The following is a 16,511-nucleotide window of genomic DNA, read 5'->3' as shown; positions in this document are numbered from 1 at the left end:
TGAATGAGTAGCAGCAGCAAACATATGTATTCAACTGGAATCATTTTTGTCCTACTTAGTTCTTTTTTCAAAATGATTATCAGTAGAAAGTGAATATCGTTTAACAATGTTACCAAGTAAGAGAAAGGCCAGCCAAGCATTTTGAATTCCATCAATTGTCTCATTAAATACAACTATAACTGACATTTCTATCCATACTGTTATTCTCATGAAATCAAAACTAATCTTATCTGATATCCACAGAACTCTGTGATTATCTGGTTTATCTAACATCCTAAAGCTCTCCCTTTATAATGTCTTTGATGACTGTGTTTGAAGGAAGAAGGAGAGGTTTCAGGTAAGGGCAGCACTGGAGTTAGGTGCTAGATGAAGGGGCTAAAGGAACCTCATGAATTCTTCAGTAGAAGACTGATGACTTATTCAGTCTGTAGTCCCTGCTGTCTTTGTGTTTGGAATTTAAAACTATTCCCAAGGCATGTATGAGCACTTCTCTTTGTTCACAAACCCTTTCTCTACGATATCATGATCTCTCATAATCCATTAACTGTTTTCTCTTGATAGGAAATTTTTAAAGGTATTATAACTTTGATCTTGCCTCTGTTTCATTTGTTCTGATTTTTTGCCTGGATTTCTTTCATCTTTATCATGTTTATTTTATCTATTTTATTTTAGTTGCTGTATATTTTGATATTTTATTTCTTTCATAAAAGTCTATTATGGTTTAATGAAAAAGCACTAATTTTCTTTACCTCAATAAGAAAAACAAATTACACATTAAAAAAATCCTGTGCTTTATGAAGAAACTCTATTGGAAGGGACATCAGTGAAATTTTCAATTGAACCTTTAATATCTTGCTGTACTTTTTTTTAATACTGGGTACATTTTGTTTGTAATGCTGGATTAATTTGCATGTTTAAAAAATCTTATGTATTTATTTTTGTTAAAATTATCCAGATTTTTTCTAGTGGAGGGAAATGCTTGTTTTAATCTGGTGAAATAAAACTTGTTTGATCATGCAGACACCTATCTAGAGATGGTGTTAGCATAAAGTTGACAATGAAAATTTTGCATTTGAGTTTCACTTTTTTCCAAAATCTTTGCTCCATGAAACTAGATGAGAGATTATGGTATAGTGCACTTCCAAAGTGTCTTCTGCAAAAGTAGTAGCCAGTCAAGTTTTCTTAGTTCTTTTTGTATATGCAAATTATCAGTTCAAATCATCTACACAAAGATTAAAAAACAACTTTCCAATTCTAATCTGAAGAGAAAATCTCCTTGGGAGCCAGAAGTCTCAGTTCAGAGAACAAAGAAAGAATAGAGCAAAGGCTTATTTACCTTCCACTGCTTCATGGATTCAGAGGCAGCTAGCATGCAGATGCAAAAGAAAGCATAAGGCTAGACATTCTTCTCACTGGTCTTTCTTTTTCTTTTGTGAAATGCAATAGACATACTTTCCCAGAGGCAAAGGAACTAAGCAGTTTCTAAACTTGGGCCAGGGAGCAATGAGGTCCTTGTAGTATTGGAAAAACCTCTGTTACTGATTAAGGTCAAGAGGGTGATAAAATATAGAATCCAGAAAAATACTTATAGAAATCTGAGTTTCAGAAAATGATAGTAATTTTCCCTCCTGGAAGGATGAACAAGATGAAGGATTCTTTCCTTTGGGAGATCCTGATAAGACAAACTTGGAGAAGAATCCTTCCCCAACATCCAACTTGCCTTTGAGAATCACTAATTGAATTGAGAAGAGGGTGCTTATTATTCATAATGGGTGAGGTTAACACCAAAGTGGATTGGGCTCCCCTAGTGATCCCTAGGTCTTAACCAGATAACCTTAAATTCAGATGGTAAGTCACATCTTCTACATAGTAATGATGGAAATACTGATGTTGTGGGACCGCATAACTCTGTAATCATAAAAACTCCCCCAGCCCCAACATAGTGACAGATTGTGAGTTAATGGTTAAAATGTGCTTGTTAGTTCTGGGACACTAGATAAAATCTGTAACAAACATAGAGTTCCTAAGTGAATTACCCAACTCCTTGTTTGTCTGAAACTGATGTTCCGGACACAGCTATCTATAGAACAATCTGCAAACATCTTTTGACCATCAACATTTTTTTTCTCTTTTCTGTAAGTTCTGCTTGCTAACTTTCCCTGCAACCCCCTATAAAAACAGCCTCAGACTCTGAGCCAGTTGCCTCTCTAAGCTACTTTGCTTTGGGAGTGCCATCTGGCCAGACTAATAAAGGTCTGTTTTACTTTCCAACTTGTCCGGTGTGTTCCTTCCCAGGTGTTCTTCACTGCAGTCAGCTCCTCGGAGCATTTGGTAAGGCCCTCGGTCTTACAGTGTTGCCACAAATCACAATGAGAAATAGAAAACAGAATAACCTGGAGAAATCACCATGAAGCATATGAAGGTAGCTGGACATTGGACTGCCTTTACATTTGCTTTAAAATGCTTCAGTAGCCAGGAGTAGTGCCTATACTGTGCCCGTATTTGCAGCATTCTAGGAGGCAAAAGCAGGAAGATTGCATGTTTAAGCCCAACCTGTGTTACAAAGACCCTGCATTAATAAACACTTAAAAGAGACCAGGGATGTGTGATATCCCTGGGTTCAATCCCTAGAACCACCAAAACAAAAAACAAAGCAAAACACAAAAGCTTCAACATGGAGAAAGATGTAGTGAAGAATGATGTGTTTTAGTTGCTTTTATGTTTTTGTTAGAAAAAATTTCTTGCCATTTTGATGAACTCTAATTTGAAAACACACCCCAAGGTGGTAGGTCAACATTTGAAATTCTCAAATTCTCCAGAAGCCAGATTCTAGAAGGTTATGTTATGACTCCACCCATCTTTATCTCATATTGATTCCAGGATCTTTGTTAATTAGCATAATGGAGGTAAGGAAGAAATTTTTTATGGGTGAAATAATTTCATTTGTTTCATGGAGACTCTTGATTTTGTATCTATGGGTTATAAAAGTCCAGGTAATTTACTTGTTCATATGATTGATTATTTCTCCAGGCTTGAGATTGTAGGTCTGTGAGGGGCAGATATTTGTCACTTTGTTAGACAGGTGGTTAGACATTAATGGGCCTGAAGGATAACAGGGTCCAAAATAACATGTTTTACTGGTTATAGTTGAATGAAGAAACAAAAACTTCAATGTACAATACATTTATACATTTCTGATCATTTATTGCAATAAGAAGGCATACGGCATTCTTTGTTGCTATGGCCTATGGCCAAATGATATCAGATAGGATGTTCTACCCAATCACAAGAGATTATAGAGAATCACCAGCACTCTGAGCCAAATTTGAGTCCTGTTGCTGGTGGTTGAAAGTGGCTAGCTCTCAAAACCTCTGACCCCCAAAAGCAGCTTGCAGGTTTCTTTTACATGGCTCTTCTTGTTGGGGAGGGCTCAGGGAGAGGGGGAGGGCAAGCAAAATTTTACAGAAGTAGAACTTTGCTAAGTTAGTGGGGATCTGGGAAAGCTTCCCACAGTTTAGTTGAAGCAAAATATCACACAGGTGGATAGTAGTCTGTTCACAAGGTCATAAAGATCACATATAGCTGCAGACTGCTCTAGCAAACAGGATATAGTGGTCTGTTATGGATCAACCGAGGGGACTCTCAAGGGGAGGGGGAGGTGACCACCCCAAATCACCCAATGTTACAGGAAATGGAGGGGGAATGGTGATGAGGTACAAAATGGAGTCAGGTTGGCTATCTCATGGAGAATATTCTTTAAAAGACCCTCCTGAGATAGATTAGGGCATAGCAAAAGTGGGCTGGGAAGTAAGCATGACCCATTAATTAATTATAAGATCCCATACTTATGCACAAAACAGCTCCCAAAGCACTGCCTGTGGACTTCTCACAGGAACTTGAGCAGGTTTTCAATAGGATGGCCTAGATCTGATCTCAGTCTAAGGCATGGGATCCCAGCACAGTCTCTCAAAACTTAGATGTAGAAGTCTTCATAGGTTCCCTCAAGATTTGGGCAATATAAAAGAAAGGTAGCCATTAGGAGCTGGTGCTACCATAGCTTTGCATGATAGCCCATGGTGTGTTTCCCAGATGCAACATGTATTTTTTTTCCATTAAATTTATTGGTACATTTTAGGTATATAGTACAGTTACATTCATCATTGGGATCTTGTACCTTTACATGATGTATCTAGGTTCTTATTTGTTCCCCATACCCCTGCCCTCCCTTGACCCCCTCTACCCTTCCCTGTTTACAAAGACTTTGTTTCCATTTTTTCATTTTCTTGTAGTTTTTCTTTTCCTTTCTTTTCTTTCCCCTAACCTTCCTACTCCTCTTACTCCTTTAGACCTTTTCTTCCTATTTCACAATACCAATTATACATTTTGATCCTTATTTATACTTTTAGTTTTTCACACCAGAGAAACTATTCAGTATTTACACATGTGTGTCCTATTCATTTCACTTAATAGTATGGCCTCAATGTGCATCCACTTAGCTATAAATGTCTCTAGTTTCTCATTGTTTATGGCTGAGTAGTACTCCATTTTATAAAAAAACCCACATCTTCTTTATCCAGTTTTGAGTTGATGGGCAATAGGGCTGTTTCCAAGTTTTAGCTATTACAAACTGTGCCATTATAAGCATAGGTGAGCATATATCACTGTGGTATCATTCTATTAATTCTTTTGGGAAGATACCCAGCAGGGCAATAGCTGGGTCAAATGGTACTTTCAATCCTAGTCATTTGAGGTATCTCCATATTGATTTTCACAGTGGTTGCACCAGTCTGCACTCCCTCCAACAATGAAGAAGGGCTCCTTTCTCGCCACAACCCCACCAGCATTTGTTATTAGTTGATTTCTTCATAGCAGCCATTCTTACTGGGGTGAGGTGGAATCTCAGTGTTGTTTTCATCTGCATGTCTCGAATGACCAGTGATGTTGAACATTTTTTCATATGTTTATCTGCTGCTTTTACTTCTTTGTCTGAGAAATCTCTGTTCACTTTAGATGCCCATTTTTGGATTGCATCTCTATATTTGGGGGGTCTGATTTTTTCAAGTTCTTTATATATTCTAGATAGTAGACCTTTGAGGAACAGCTAGTAAAAATTTTTTCCTACATTGTAGGTTGTCTCTCATCTCTGTTGGTGGTTTCTTTTGCATTGCAGAAGCTTTCTAATAAGATGAGATCCCAGTTGTTGATTCTTTGCACTAGTTTCCATGCTACTGATTATTTGTTCATAAAGTTTTTTCCTATGCCAATTCTTCAAGAGTTCTACCTAACTTATCTTCCAGAAAGTTTAGTGTTTCTGTTTTAATATTTAGATCTTTAATACATTTTTATTTTAGTTTAGTGCATGGTGATAGGTATGGGTCTAGTTTTAATATTTGGCAGGTTGAAATCCAGGTTTTCCCACACCATTCCTTAAAGAGGCTATCTTTCCTCCAGTGAGGATGGTTGGCTTCTTTCTCAAACATGAGGTAGCAGAGGATGTCTGGAGTTGTTTCTGTATCTTCTAGTCTGTTCCACAGATCCTTGGGTCTGTTTCTTTGCCAGTATCATGCTGTTTTTAATCACAGTAGCTTCGTAGTATACTTACAAGTTGGGGATTTTGATACCCCCTGCCATGTCTCTGTTGCCTAGAATTGCTTTTGCTAGTCTATGTCTCTTCTGGTTCCAGATGAAGTTTTGGATTGTTTTCTGTAGCTCTGTGAAATATACTGTTGGGATTTCAATTGAGATTGCATTGAACCTGTATAGTAGTTTTGGAAGTATGGACATTTTCACTATATTGGTTCTTTCTACCCAGGAACAAGGGATGTCTTTCCATTTTCTTATATCCTGTTTGATCTCTTTGTTCAGAATGTTCTCAATGTATAGGTCTTTTGCTTCCTTTGTTAGATTATTTCCTAGATATTTCATTCTTTTGGATGCTGTTGTGAAAGGGATGTTTCCCTAATTTCTCTCTCAGTGAGTCTGTTATTTGTGTAGAAGAAGGCTGTTGACTTTTGAGTGTTGACTTTGTATCCAGCTACACTACTGAATCTGTCAATTAAGTCTAGAAGTCTTTTGGCAGAGTTTTCTGGGTTTTCAATGTAGAGTATTATATCATCAGCAAATAATGACAGTTTAACTTCTTCCTTTCCTATCTTTATTCCTTTTATTTCTTTGTCTTGTCTAATTGCTGTGGCTAATGTTTCCAAAACTATATTGAACAGGAGTGGTGATAGTGGACATCCTTGTCTTGTTTTTAATTTTAGCATGAAAGTTTTCAGTTTTTGACAATTTAGTATGATGTTGGCTGTTGGTTTTTCATAGCCTTTTTCAAGTTGAGATAAAGACCATCTATTCCAATTTTCTGCAGGTTTTTTTTTTTTTTATCATGAATGGGTGTTGAATTTTATCAAGTGCTTTTTTCTGCCTCTATTGAGATGATCATATGGTTTTGTCCTTGACTCTTTTAATACAGGGTATTACATTTATTGATTTATGTATGTTGGAACATCCTTGCATCCCTGGGATAAATCTGACTTGGTCAGGGTGTATGATCTTCTTAATGATCCTCTGTATTCTCTTTGCCAGTATCTTACTGAGGAATTTTGCATCCTATATTCATTAGGGAGATTGGCCTGTAGGTCTTTTTTTGGTTGGGTCTTTCCCTGGTTTTGGAATCAAAGTAACACTTGCTTCCAGGAATGAATTTGGAAGTATGGCTTCCCTTTCAATTTCATTGAAAAGTTTAAAGAGTAATGGTAATAGTTGTTCTCTAAATGTCTTATAGAATTCAGCAGTGAAACCATCAGCCCTTGGGCTTTTCTTTGTTGGTAAATTTTTAATTATGTTTTCAATTTCATTGATTGTAATTTGGGTGTTTAGGATTTTTATATCTTCTTCATTCAACTTTGGTAATTCATATGTATCTAGAAATCTGTCCTTTTCTTTTGTGTTTTTCATTTTATTAGAGTACAGGCTCTTGAAGCAGGTATTGGTGATGCTCTGGATTTCTGCTGGATCTGTTGTGACTTCGCCTTTTTCCTTCCTAATTGCATGAATGTGAGCACCTTTTCTTTCCTTTTTTTTGATAAGGTTGACAAAGTGTTAATCAATTTTATTTATTCTTTCAAAAAACCAACTCTTTGATTTGTTGATTTTTTTGTATCTTTCTCTTAGTCTCTATTGCATTGATTTCTGCTCTGATCTTTATAATTTCCTCCCTTGTATGAGCTTTGTCTTTCTCTTCTTTTTCTAGGAGCTTAGGATTCAGCATTAGGTTGTTTATTTGAGCTCACTCTGTTTTCCTAGTGTGGGCATTCACTGCTATGAATTTCCCTCATAGAATTGCTTTCATTGTGTCTCATAGATTCCTGTATGTTGTACTGGCACTATCATTTAATTGCAAAAACTGTCGAATTTCTTCTTTAATTTCCTCTGTGACCCATTGGTTGTTCACGAGAGTGTTATTCAATTTCCATGTGTTTATGAAGTTCTTGTGGCTTCTTATAGTATTGATCTCCAGTTTAATTGCACTATGGCCTGATAATATACATGGGATAATTCCAATTCCTTTGCATTTACTTAAATATGTTTTATGAACTAGTATGTGGTCTGTTTTGGAGAATGACCCATGTGTAGCTGAAAAGAATGTATATTCTGATTTTGTGTGGTGGAACACTCTGTAGATGTCTATTAAGTCCTTTTGTTTAAAAGCTTGGTTCAGTTCTAGTATTTTGTTGTTCATTTTTTGTCTAGAGGATCTGTCTATTTGTGCCAGTGAGGTATTGAGTTCAGCATGCATTTTTATCTTTACTCTTACCCTCTTTTTCTGTTTACTTGACCCTTGTTCTGCAGAGCCAGTTTGTCTCCCATTCTTTACTTTTACTTTCTTCAATAAACTTTTTGTTCATTTCATTAAACTCTTGTTTGAGATATGAAGAACCTGGAGTCCAATTCCAGAAGGAGAGGCAAACAACTTCAAACCTGGTAATGTGTGTTTGGCAAGCCACTTTTTAGAAGCAAGCTACTTGATAACACTCCTGGCTTGGATTTAAACTTAATTTAGATTAGAAATTTTTCTTTCATAATATTTTTCTTAAGTCCCCTTATGGAAGACTGGCCATATGAAAAGGACACGAAGACATTTTTACATGTCACCTTCCAAAGTAACTTTTAAGAAAAATGTTAATAGACATATGAACATAGATAAAACAATGATAATCACTATAGTTTTCTGAATCCCAGAAGTAACTCTTCTGTGCAGAAAAATGTAGTGGAAAAGAGTCTGTAGACAGGAAAAAAAAAAAAAAAAAGGGCATCATTGGGCTTTCTGGGTAATCCTGACCAGAAAGAGTTAAAATTTTACCAATGGAGCAATTAACAAGACAAGAGAGACTTGAGAAGCATACCATGAGGAAGCCAAGTAGGTAGCTACCCTACACATGTTAGCCTAGCCATCCCTCCCCATCTTCAATAAAATGCAAAGGAAACAAGTGACAGCTTCTTAAGGAAAGCTCTTATTTAATATATAAAAATACACACATCTATACACATACATCTTTTTTTTTTTTTTTTTTTTGGTACCAGGGATCAAACTCGGGTCTGCACTTGCACAGCAGGTGGTGAAACCACTGAGCTAAATCCCTGGCCAATATATGTATACAACTTTAATAATTAACTTGAACCCCCTTAATCACTAACTTTAAGTTGCCTTATCTGTAAGACTTCTTTAATCAATCTATAAATTCCAGTGATAAGGTCCTGACAAAGGAAAGCAGGCCTATTTAGGAATGTGCATATAGGTAATTGGACCAGAATCAGGGTCCTATGGGTTTGGATCCATTTATTTCAGTTCAGAGAGCCAATCAGGTTGTGACAAGTTCCAGGTATCAACCTGGGGGAGAGTGTTTTCCAAAACTTAATAAAAGGAAGTTGAGGACAAAAGCCCAGGAGTATTTGCCTTTCTGGTTCCCCTTACTCTTTGGAGTAGCTGTCTGTCTTCCCCCTTCCCCTCTTTCCAAAAAAAGTGTTTTCCTTTTTAAACTTTGTTCCATTAATTCATTACTAGTACAGAGTTTATGATCCCAGTGAGCTTCTCCAACAGCAGAGCTACAGTGCACACCCCTGGATGTGATAAAAAGATATCCCAACTCCCACTCAGAGCAGAAGCCCATGGAGGGGGCATTGCTTGCCTTCTTGGTTGAAGGTGTAATTCTCTTTATATCTCTGCTTTATGATAAATTCTGCATTTTTTCCCTGTGTAGCCAGCTTCTTGTCTGATTTCCTTTGTCAAAGACACAAAGGACCAAGGAGTGAGGAGGCTTTTTCCTCTAGCCTCAGGACTAGGTTTTTAGTAACAACTTGAGTCAAATTGGAGAGTGTAGGGAAGGAAGAGTTCCTTTTGTTCCTTCCCCTTTGATCTTAGCAGGATTTTTGTAGAAAGCTACAATTGATAAAGCACTTTATCAATCTTATATGTATTCAGGGACCTCACAAGACAGTGAAGATCCAAAAAAAGCAAATGACCAAAGCAAAAGCTTTTATAGATTTTGACATAAAATGATAAATTCCTGAGGAAATGACAGTATAAAGAAATTTAAGTTAAGGGCAGTGAATTCCAGAAGAGTCACTAGGAGATAAATAGTCATTTATCATTGTCATAGTTTGTGTCTTGATGTCCCCCCAAAGCCTCATGCGGTCATAGATGGAGTTTTTTCTGGAATTGAGTCATGGTGCAATTCTAGGCTCAAGGGCACTAGGATTGAGGGTGTGAGTGCTACCCACCCTAGGTAATCTGCATAAGATTAAAGGGGCAGGGCCAGGGATGTAGCTCAGTGGCACAGTAACTGGCAGGCAAGTGTGAGGTCCTGAGTTTGATCCCCAGTACCAAAAAAAAAAAAAAAGAGATTAAAAAGGGCAGAAAGACCCTGTTGAAGGCCCCTCCCCCTTCCCTTGTTGCTTTTGGTGACTTCTGCCACCATGAACTGTTGCCTCTCTGCCACCCTGCCTTGGAGCCAGCCGATTATGAACTGTAAACCAAATAAACCTTTCCCGGTTTAACTTTGAGAGTTGGGCATTTTGTTTCAGCAATGACAGAAAAGTAACTAAGACAGTCACTTAATGTTGGGAATGCTTTCTTGTGTAAATATCATAGAGTATACTTACACAAATAAAGATAGTATAGTTTATTACACACCAAGGCTATATGGTTTAGTGTACCGCTCCTAGGTTACAAACCAGTGGAATATTGAATAGTATAGGCAATTGTAATACCATGCTAAGTATTTGTATATCTAAACATAGAAAACATTCAGTAAAAATATGATATAAAAGAAATAATGGTACACCTGTATAGGGCCCTTACCATGAATGAATGAATGTGAAAATGTATAACATGAGTGTACACTATATAACATTTTATAAAAAGTATACATTTAAGATATCCTAAAGTTTAAAAAAATTTTTCTTTGGTAATAAATTAAATTTACTGTACTATAATGGTTTCCCTTTTTTTTCCAGCATGAGGAACTGAACCCTGGACATTCACATTGAGCTACATTCTTAGCCATTTTATTATTTTGAGACTGGGTCTTGTAAGTCACTAAGTTGTCCTAGTTGGACTTGAACCAGTGATCTTCCTGCTTCTACCTCCTACAGTATTAGGACTATGGTTGTGTGTGCCACCACACTCAGCTTTAGCTTTTTTATTTTATACACTTTAAAAAGTTTTTTTCAATTTATTTTATGCTTTTGTAATGTTACAGGGCAGCTGCTTTGGGATGTTGTCCTTGGTTTTGTCTTCCCACATAGTGCCCCTCCCTAATATTTTTGTAAATATTATGTCTCCATCCATTTGAATGGCATTCTAAATTCTAAAGAGAAGCATCAACTAGACAGTTAAGATGTTAACTGCTAAATAATCTTTCTTTAGTGTACCTTACCCAGAATATTTAGTGGTGACTTTTGTGATACTCATGTTGAGACTTTAGTTCTATGCATCAACTAATACAAAGCATGTAAATTTTGAGGTTTAGCTTACAGAAGTCATCTGTCTAAAGAACTACAAGAAATAAGAATGAAGTGTGGTGATACACTTGTAGTCCCAGATCTCAGAAGGCTGAGGTAGGGGGATTCAGAGTTCAAGGGCTACATAACAAGACCTTGTCTCAAGGAAAAACAAAACCAAATAAAACAACAGGAATAATGCCAGAAGGTTGAGGTCCATTTTAGTCTTCTGGCCAGAGAAGAAGAATGAAGGAGATGTATTCCCTGGAGGATGAAAACCCTGCTTAGCACATAGCCTTCCTGATCTCCCTTTCATTCACTCCCTATAATAGCAGTTTGTGCACCTGAATTCCCAAGATGAAGTTTACAGATGATAGCACCTCCATTTTATTCAGGGATGTCCCTAAATACCCTAATTTCTTCCTACCAACTCTCACCTGAATATTGCCTTTTGAGTGGTGAGCAGCAGGGACCTTATTCTGGTAACAGTTAACACTTAAACACAAACAATGTAAGCAATTGGAATTTTTCAGTTCCATTTCCAATCTTAAGGGGCCACCATATTATTTGTGGTCCAGTTTTGACCGGATAGGGAATGTAAAAAGAATGGAAAGTACTTTAGTGAGTTTACTTATTCAGGCCCATTGCAGCTCCAATTCCAGTTTCTGTTGATAAGGAATATATTTTTACACTGGTATAGTAAATGCATTCTTTCCAAAGGAAACTTCATGGCCCATTGCATATAGAAAAATGTGGATCAGGTAGCCCTTTCTGCACCTGAGTTTCCCCTATTTTTCCAGCTCAAAATAATAAATATAGCAATCAGTATATTTTGGGATGGGACACTCTTAATTCCTTCAAGGATTAGTTCAATCCTGGTGCAAAGCTGCCACTATGTCCTTCCATCTTCAATGCATGTAAGGTGCTATTGGGGTACTGAAAGGACAGACAGCTAAGACTTTAGCAAACTCACAAGATAGATTGCATGACTTGGGGCCTGATCCAGTTGGCCCCTATTTTTTTTGCTTTGAAAAAAAGTTCACTTGAAATTTCACAGTTATAGCTATTTATTGTATTTCTTTTCTGTCATTTGTAACAGTATAACAGATCCTTCTTCATATGATTCATGGTCTTTGACTACAAATGCATACAAACAAATAGGTGGATGTGTTTATAATTTAAAAATGGAATTTGCTTTTGAAATAAATTTGTCTTTCTCAGGTTATCTTTCATTGCACTAGCTAGACTTAAAATATATTGATATGATTCTGAGAATATGGCAGAATTATGAGATAAGGTACAAGCTCCAGAGATCTAACAAAATAATTATGATAGTAAAAATTGCTTTTTTCTTGGAATAAAGCTAACTTAGCTCTCAGCATGTACAAAAGTAAGTTCTAGATAAGAGAAATAAACATCATAAAAATCATAGAAGAAACATAATATTTTAATATTAGGGATCAGGAAAGCCTTATCAAGTAGGAAATTGTAGTGATGAATAAATATCATTTCTTTACTCATTACCCTGGCTGAGCATCCTTTAGCCAAATAGAGGTTAAGAAGGGAAAGGGACACATATTTATTTTACATAAAATTCATGTGCAGTGAGAAGATTTATAAAGAAATAGCCCTAAAAATGGGTAAAACTGTATATTTTAAATGCTAGAAATAGGCAGAAATGCTAAGAAATAGGTAATCATGAAGAAATGTGTCTGGACAAATGGAGTCTCATCTAATAGTAGTAAACTTAGGACAACTTAACAGGGTCTGATGTTTTCAGATTCTTTTCTATGTTGCTGTGTCTTCAGGGGTAAGGATTTTCCCTTTCTCCAGGTATAGAGAGCACCACTCTCATGAGGATCTTATTATCTCCTTTAGGGGAAGTTAGAAAATCATTCCTAGGTTTTTGTGTTCTCCTTCAGGAAAAAAGGGAGAGGGGAAGGTGAGAGTGACCTTCTTGCTTCTGCTGTAGTCTCAAGTGCCAAGGAACTGTATTTTGGGGTATAAATCCTGAAATCCATCAAAACAAAACTCAATGAAAGGGAGACAGAGAGACTTAGATATAGCAAATCACTGAGTTATGATTAAAGTTACCATAGAAATATCATTAAAAGTAACAATTGGCAGAAAATTCTTGCAATGCATAACAAAAATTTTGCAGTTACAATTGTACTAATTAAATAATGACAGATATCATGATTTACAATCACTTGGGGGGTGTGTCTATCTGCTATCTATCTCAACATTGAAATTTTCACATGGTGACATAATTAAAGTATGTTTCCATATTATTATGCTCCTAGAACACAACTGTTAACAGCCCTACAGAATGCCACTTTGTAGAGGCCACTGTCTAATGTTGGAGTCACCACAGGAGAGCTACCCTGGAGGAGAGTAAGCAGATTACTTTTTTAGGGGGGTACCAGGGATTAAACTCAGGACCTCATGCTTTTGAGGCAGGTGGTGGCATCTCTGAGCTAAATCCCCAGCCTGGGGAAGATTACTTTTATTGGCCACACAGCTCCTTTATATCATCATTGGACAAATGTGTATGAATTAATGCCATGTCATTAGCCTGCATGGGTCAATCATGTCTCCCAATCCAGCATTGCTCACTTCTCAGTTAACTTTCATCATAATGCTTTCTCCTTCCTTCCCCCACATCCTTTTAAAGCAGAAGATGGAGAGGAAAGCAGTGGGTAAGAAATCATGTGGTATGTAGTACAAAACTGGTAAATGTGTGAAAATTCCATTTCTCAAGTGATAATCAGCTTTCTAGATGGTAAAAGAGAAATATCTATCTATCTATCTATCTAGATATATATATTTCCTAATTTAAGTAAATATTTTAATAAAATAACAGGAATCTGAGTTTGACTAAAATGAAATGCAATATTTCCCCTCTTCTGAATCCTTAAATAATATTTCAATTCATACAGGATAACAGATTACAACTGTTTTAATAGTACTTTTTTATTTATAAATATTGAAAAAGTTTATTTTTTATCAGAGTAGGAATATTATAGTGTATATAAAAGTTAAAGTGAATTAAATATTTTTTGAAGTTCATAATTTCAAATAAAATGCTGAAAAGTTTGCATTTGAAACATGGTAAGTATTGAAAAATGAAACTGTTTCAATAAAATTAAAATACATTCTAAAATACAATATTTTAATGTTTCTATAAGTTTATACATAAGAATAAAAAGTAAAAAGCTCATAAAAGTAAAAAGAAGAAAATATTCACCTAAATCTTATAGCTGTCAATACTTATTGTATTTTTTACTCATTTTCCAAGAAATTTGCTTTCTTTCACTCTAGGATTATTGTTGCATATACAGTGTGAATTCTTCATTTTTCATATGACATAAAATAATGGGTTACAGAGTTTTCATTCTATTAATAAGGTTTGTAAGATCCAGGGTCTTACCAAATGCTCCGAGGAGCTGACTGCAGTGAGGATCACCCAGGAGGAAACACACCAGACAGATTGAGATAGTAAAAAACAGACCTTTATTAGTCTGGCCAGGTGGCACCCTCCAAGCAATAATCTCTTAGAGAGACCCCAAGCTCAGGGAGTTGAAAGGTTTTATAGGGGCTGCAGGGGAGCTTAGCAAGCAGAACTACAGAAGTGGAATTTTTGTGTTAGAGGATGGTTAGGGGAGTTTGTAGATGTTCTTTGCTTATCTAACAGGATATTTTTTACACAGAAACAATGGTACATTCTATGGTGTCTTAACAGATAAACAAGTACATTCCAGGAACTCTGTGTCCTTTAGTGAACTTGAAACCCACAGGGACAAGATGGAGGGCCTGTAACAAGATGACGTTACTTATGCTAAGTCTCACCTGGGTCTTACATTCCCCACTGATTTATCTAGGCAAGTAATCTTACGTGCTGTTTTTTTTTTTTCAAGCAGTAGCGGCCTATATCTAGCTTGCTGGTTTAGAACCATGAGATGAACGGACCCTACTCGGGCCCAAGTGTAGGCCATGGGGTTGTTGATGATACATGGCCCGCAGGTTAGTGCCAGCAGCAGGATCATCAAAGGTCCTGCCAGGGCAGACACTAGGGTAGTCAACCAGGGAGACCAGTTAAACAAAGACTGATACCACCCAGAATTTTTTTTTAATCTGTCATATTTTTCTTGCAAATGTTTGTTTACTGTAGCCAGAGTGTCTCGAGTAACTCCTGATTTATTGGCATAATAACAGCACTGTTCTCTTAAGGCTGCACATGGTCCATCTTTTTTTATGAACAGGAGATTGAGACCTCGGCAGTTCTGGAGGACCATTTCCACCAAGGAGTCCACTTGTTTTTCCAGATGGGATACTGATTTAATGATCAGGCCCAAGTCTATCCTTACTTGTTGAGTTAGGGCCTTAAAGTTAGCATCCTGCACCACCAATGTTGCTACTCCTAGAGCTGTGGATCCTGTAATTTCTCCTATGGCCAGTACTGGGATGAAGGAAGGGTGGTGCTTTATTCTTATAGGGTGGACTTTCCAGGTCAAATATTCCCATCCCTGTTTTTCACCATATATAAATACCTGGGGCAAGATATGGACCAGCACACAAACCTCAGGCTCCCTTTGTAGGACAACAACAGAGAGGCAAGGGGTTAAGCCTCCTGTGCATGTCCACCATGAGTTGTTTTCTGCTCTTAGGTACCTATCAGGTTCTGTAGAAGCTGCTTGGTAAAAGCAGGCACTATCTAAGTAAGATGAGGTGACCTTAGGGTTTTTAACGTACAACCCTCTTTCATGTATATCCCCTACTGACAACCTCATCTGTTTCCAATCACACCCATCTTGGTTGGTTTTAGTGTAAGTTCCACTGATTGTTATTCCTATATAATATGGGGGCTTTGGGTTTAGACACATCCAACATTTATTAGTAACATTATTGTTTGATCCATTTAACACCATAAACATAGTGTCCAGTAGTTTTAAGTATGGTTGGATTGGTGACTCTGGGGCAGTTATGGGCACCTTATTGGGTAGGGTGTTACCCGGGGAGCTGGCGGGGTGAGTGCATGTTTTCTTTTTCAGCAGTGAGGAAGTAGAATTTTCTTGGCACCTGTGGGGTTGGCCACTGTCTTTTGGGGGGCTCAATATCTTATAACGTTTTCCCACTGGTTTGGGTGGTGTCACTACCAGACTTTCCTGAATGATGATGTCTGTCATTGGGTCCTGCCCATTTGCATTCAGTGCCACCATCCAAGATTTACCTTCTTCCCATGCTTTGTATGGATTTTGCCATTGTTTTAGCATTAACCGAATGGGGTTACAATGTCCCAGGGAGCATGAGCTACTAGCTGTTCACCATTTCAAGGCTAAGTACTGGTCATTATTTTTTCATGGGGCTATGGACTCACAGCCCCAGTAGTAACAATGTTATCCTGGCCCCCCATTACATTTTGGGTCTTTACCTATAGGACATGCATAAATATCTATGGTCTGGAGACCCCTCTCTCTGTTAAGTGTAGACCATCCCTGTTGTCCCCCAGG

General features: G+C 37.2%; 1 protein-coding gene across 1 annotated transcript; it reads right to left on the bottom strand.

The window, feature by feature from the left end:
* Positions 1–14,846: 14,846 nt before the first annotated feature.
* Positions 14,847–16,274, bottom strand: LOC147829404 (endogenous retrovirus group S71 member 1 Env polyprotein-like). The gene has a single exon (XM_087205968.1). It carries the CDS (start codon positions 16,272–16,274, stop codon positions 14,847–14,849), a length of 1,428 nt encoding a protein of 475 aa, XP_087062094.1.
* Positions 16,275–16,511: the final 237 nt, after the last annotated feature.

The sequence above is a fragment of the Heterocephalus glaber genome, unplaced genomic scaffold, assembly GCF_053883595.1.
Source record: "Heterocephalus glaber isolate CG9 unplaced genomic scaffold, H.glaber_assembly_v1.0 deba00000621, whole genome shotgun sequence".
NCBI classification, from domain to species: domain Eukaryota; kingdom Metazoa; phylum Chordata; class Mammalia; order Rodentia; family Bathyergidae; genus Heterocephalus; species Heterocephalus glaber.
This window is presented reverse-complemented; position numbering and strand designations above follow the sequence as displayed.